The sequence below is a fragment of the Cebidichthys violaceus genome, unplaced genomic scaffold (genome assembly GCF_023349555.1).
Source record: "Cebidichthys violaceus isolate CVI_PGR_0920_01 unplaced genomic scaffold, fCebVio1.0.p SCAF_14, whole genome shotgun sequence".
Lineage (NCBI taxonomy): Eukaryota > Metazoa > Chordata > Actinopteri > Perciformes > Stichaeidae > Cebidichthys > Cebidichthys violaceus.
The window spans coordinates 10,569,390-10,572,338 of record NW_027176307.1 but is presented as its reverse complement, the minus strand read 5'-3'; the positions used below and the strand labels follow the sequence as shown (position 1 = coordinate 10,572,338).

Sequence of the window (2,949 nt, the reverse complement as noted above, 5' to 3'; positions counted from 1 at the left end):
TTTTTAACATAACACAATGTAAAAAACAAAATATTACAATTTTGCATTTTTTAAATCCAATTTAAATATTATGAGAATAAACATTGTTATATAAATAAATCAAGTTGACCAAAGTTTGGGAGAACAATTGTTGCAGGTAATTTTTCTTCAGGTTTTAAGATGCATCAAAAGGGGACCTTGCCACCACTTTATATATATATAAAAATATATAAAAATAAATATATATATATATATATATATATATATATATATATATATATATATATATATATATATATATATCACTAACAATATTATTTTTACATCAATAATATTTGTAACCACATCAGTCAGGATGGACAAAGGTTCAAAGATTAAAATCTTGGTATGTGAATATTACAATTCTGTAGGCCAAATTGACCATATCTCCGCAGTTGTCTGAAAAGAGTGAATACTCAGTGAGTTAAACTGCAGTTAAAATAAACTACTTTCTGCATTTGAACCATCCAGGGTCTCTTGGGGTCCTGGAACCCTTTGGGACCAGCATGCTGGATCAGCACCAGTGTCTCCTCCCAGCATGAGGTAACGCCCTCTCTAGCCATATAGATATAAAGTCCGTTCCTCTCCGCTTCTCTCCACGTTCATGAACACATCTCCACGGCGTGTGTTTGATCACCCTGTTCGTTCCCGTCCAGCCTCAGCGTCCTGCTCCCATGTTTTGAGCCCGCTGCAGTTGGAGACAGTTCACCATGTCCACCGGGTCTCTCAGCGATGTCGACGACGAGCTCCTGGACGGCATCCTGAAGTTTGGCTCCTCCGGTAAAGACTCCAACGACAGCACGGAGGAGAGCTCCAACTGCGAGGGCACTTGCGCAAACGACGCGCCGGGCAAGAAACGGAAAACAGCGTCCCGGAAAACGGCATCCAAGGGTGTGGCACAGCAGGAGGGCAAGCATGGGCAGAGGAACGCGGCCAACGCCCGGGAGAGAGCCAGGATGCGCGTCCTGTCCAAAGCTTTCTCCCGGCTGAAGACGACCTTACCCTGGGTACCAGCGGACACCAAGCTCTCCAAACTGGACACACTGCGCCTGGCGTCCAGTTACATCGCGCACCTCCGGCAGATTTTGGCCAACGACAAATATGAAAACGGATATATCCACCCCGTTAACCTGGTGAGCCTGGGGGATAAAGTGGAGGGGGAACCCAGTTGAAAGTTTATCGAAAAAAATCTGAGTGAGGGACAGTTAAAGTGACGTTTACATGAATTGGATTTTGTTAAAAAATAGTCATGATAGTTTGTTTGCTTAATCATATTAACATTATTGTTCATTCAAGGCTATAGGGACTGCAATTTATAGATTGATGATGATTTTAACCAGGGTTGCAGGATCCTGCTAGGCCTCATGGTACCAAGGTGATAGGTTTGTCAAGCAGGTGCATAAGAGGGGAAAACAATTCCTATTTATGCTGACTGCACGGACTGAAAGTATCACTCTTTATGAGGCATAATAAATCCAAAAACCACAAATCAGCCTTCATGTAGGCCTTTCACTTTTCAAAATAATGCAGCTACAGTAACACTGGGCCTTACTAAATAAAAATACCTTAACAATTGTGCAATATTAAATATCATTGCCTAGCAGATCTCTAAATAACCCTTTGAAATGTTGTGGTGTCAGGACATAGGAGATAAAGATATGCAAAAACACTTAAGGTATGATTCTTAATGCAATGCATAAACATCTGGCGATAGTCCATTCCTGCGTGGAATTCATTACGTTCACCTGATCCATGCAGGTGATTAGTTGACATACAACTGAGCTCAGCTTTTGCTTAACTTCGATTTGACTGCTTGATGAATTAACGTTCCAAGCAGCTGTTGGTGCTAACTGGCTGTATTTCCCTCCGCAGACGTGGCCTTTCATGGTTGCAGGTAAGCCGGAGAACGATTTGAAGGAGATGCTGAACACCACGAGGTTATGTGGAACAACGGCGTCTTGACGAAACCAAGCGGACACATCTGTGCGTTTTTATCCAAGACAAAAAAAAAAAGAAACGGACTGATCGTGACAGACACGAACGTGTCATCTCCGCAGGCTTTGAGTGGGAATAACGGAGACAGTATCCCGTCTCCTTCGTTCCCGTAAAGACAAGTTGAACTTTTATTTAAATGCATTCTGTCAACTATCGTTGTCTTTGCTGGTTCAAAGATAAACTGCGTGCTTTCAATTGCTTTTTTTTGTTGTAATACTCTGCAGATGCATTTTTACTCATGCAGGCCTGTTTTTGGCGGCTGCATATGTGATGGATGGATGTGCACGTGAAACGCGTCCACTGTCTCAAATTGTACAGATTACATGTATATACAAATATATCTGTATCACTTTTACACCTTGTGTGTTGAATGTTTTTTTTATTTTTGATTCCGTTATTCTGTTTAATTTGTGTGGGCCGGTGCTCTGACCTAGTAACCCTTCTTATCGCTCCACTCCTTCAGAATAGCAGAACCTGAGCCCCGACGAAGCGTCAGTGCAGATAAGTCTCTCTCTGTTGTTTCTAACAGATAACAGTGGACGTGGATATCATTACATACACAAACGTATTGCCCTCAACGATTATTTGGGAACCTTAAATGCAGTTAGTGCTCTTGTAGTTTAAACAAGTCAAATTAAGTGTATCTTTCAGACATTTCTATTGATAAATGTACGAAAAGTTAAAGAAACTGCAAAAAAGCGAGATATATAATCAGCGAATACTGGTTTAATTTCACTTTTAAATATCTGACCAGGTACTTGTTCCATAAATGCCGACAGCAACACAACACACATTTATTTCTGAAAAATGTCACTTCGAAGTTATAGTGTCGAGTGTGTGTTCTATTAACTGTCACAGATGTGCACTGATTGGATGGACTATTTTGGATTCAGCCAATCAGACGTGAAGAGCGGAGCCTGGCGCGAGTTGGTGGAG

The 2,949-nt window shown here is 41.3% G+C and overlaps 1 protein-coding gene across 1 annotated transcript; it reads left to right on the top strand.

Moving 5' to 3' along the window:
• The first annotated feature begins 633 nt into the window (after positions 1-633).
• On the top strand, positions 634-2,368 carry tcf21 (transcription factor 21). The gene is made up of 2 exons (XM_068708789.1): positions 634-1,151; positions 1,891-2,368. Exons 1-2 carry the CDS (start codon positions 729-731, stop codon positions 1,978-1,980), a joined length of 513 nt encoding a protein of 170 aa, XP_068564890.1. The 5' UTR covers positions 634-728; the 3' UTR covers positions 1,981-2,368.
• Positions 2,369-2,949: the final 581 nt, after the last annotated feature.

Bases quoted from the DNA above. Each gene is read 5' to 3' on its own strand.
- tcf21 (XM_068708789.1), top strand. From the start codon at position 729: ATGTCCACCGGGTCTCTCAGCGATGTCGACGACGAGCTCCTGGACGGC. The intron at 1,152-1,890 runs GTGAGCCTGGGG...TTCCCTCCGCAG, and splicing joins ATATCCACCCCGTTAACCTG to ACGTGGCCTTTCATGGTTGC.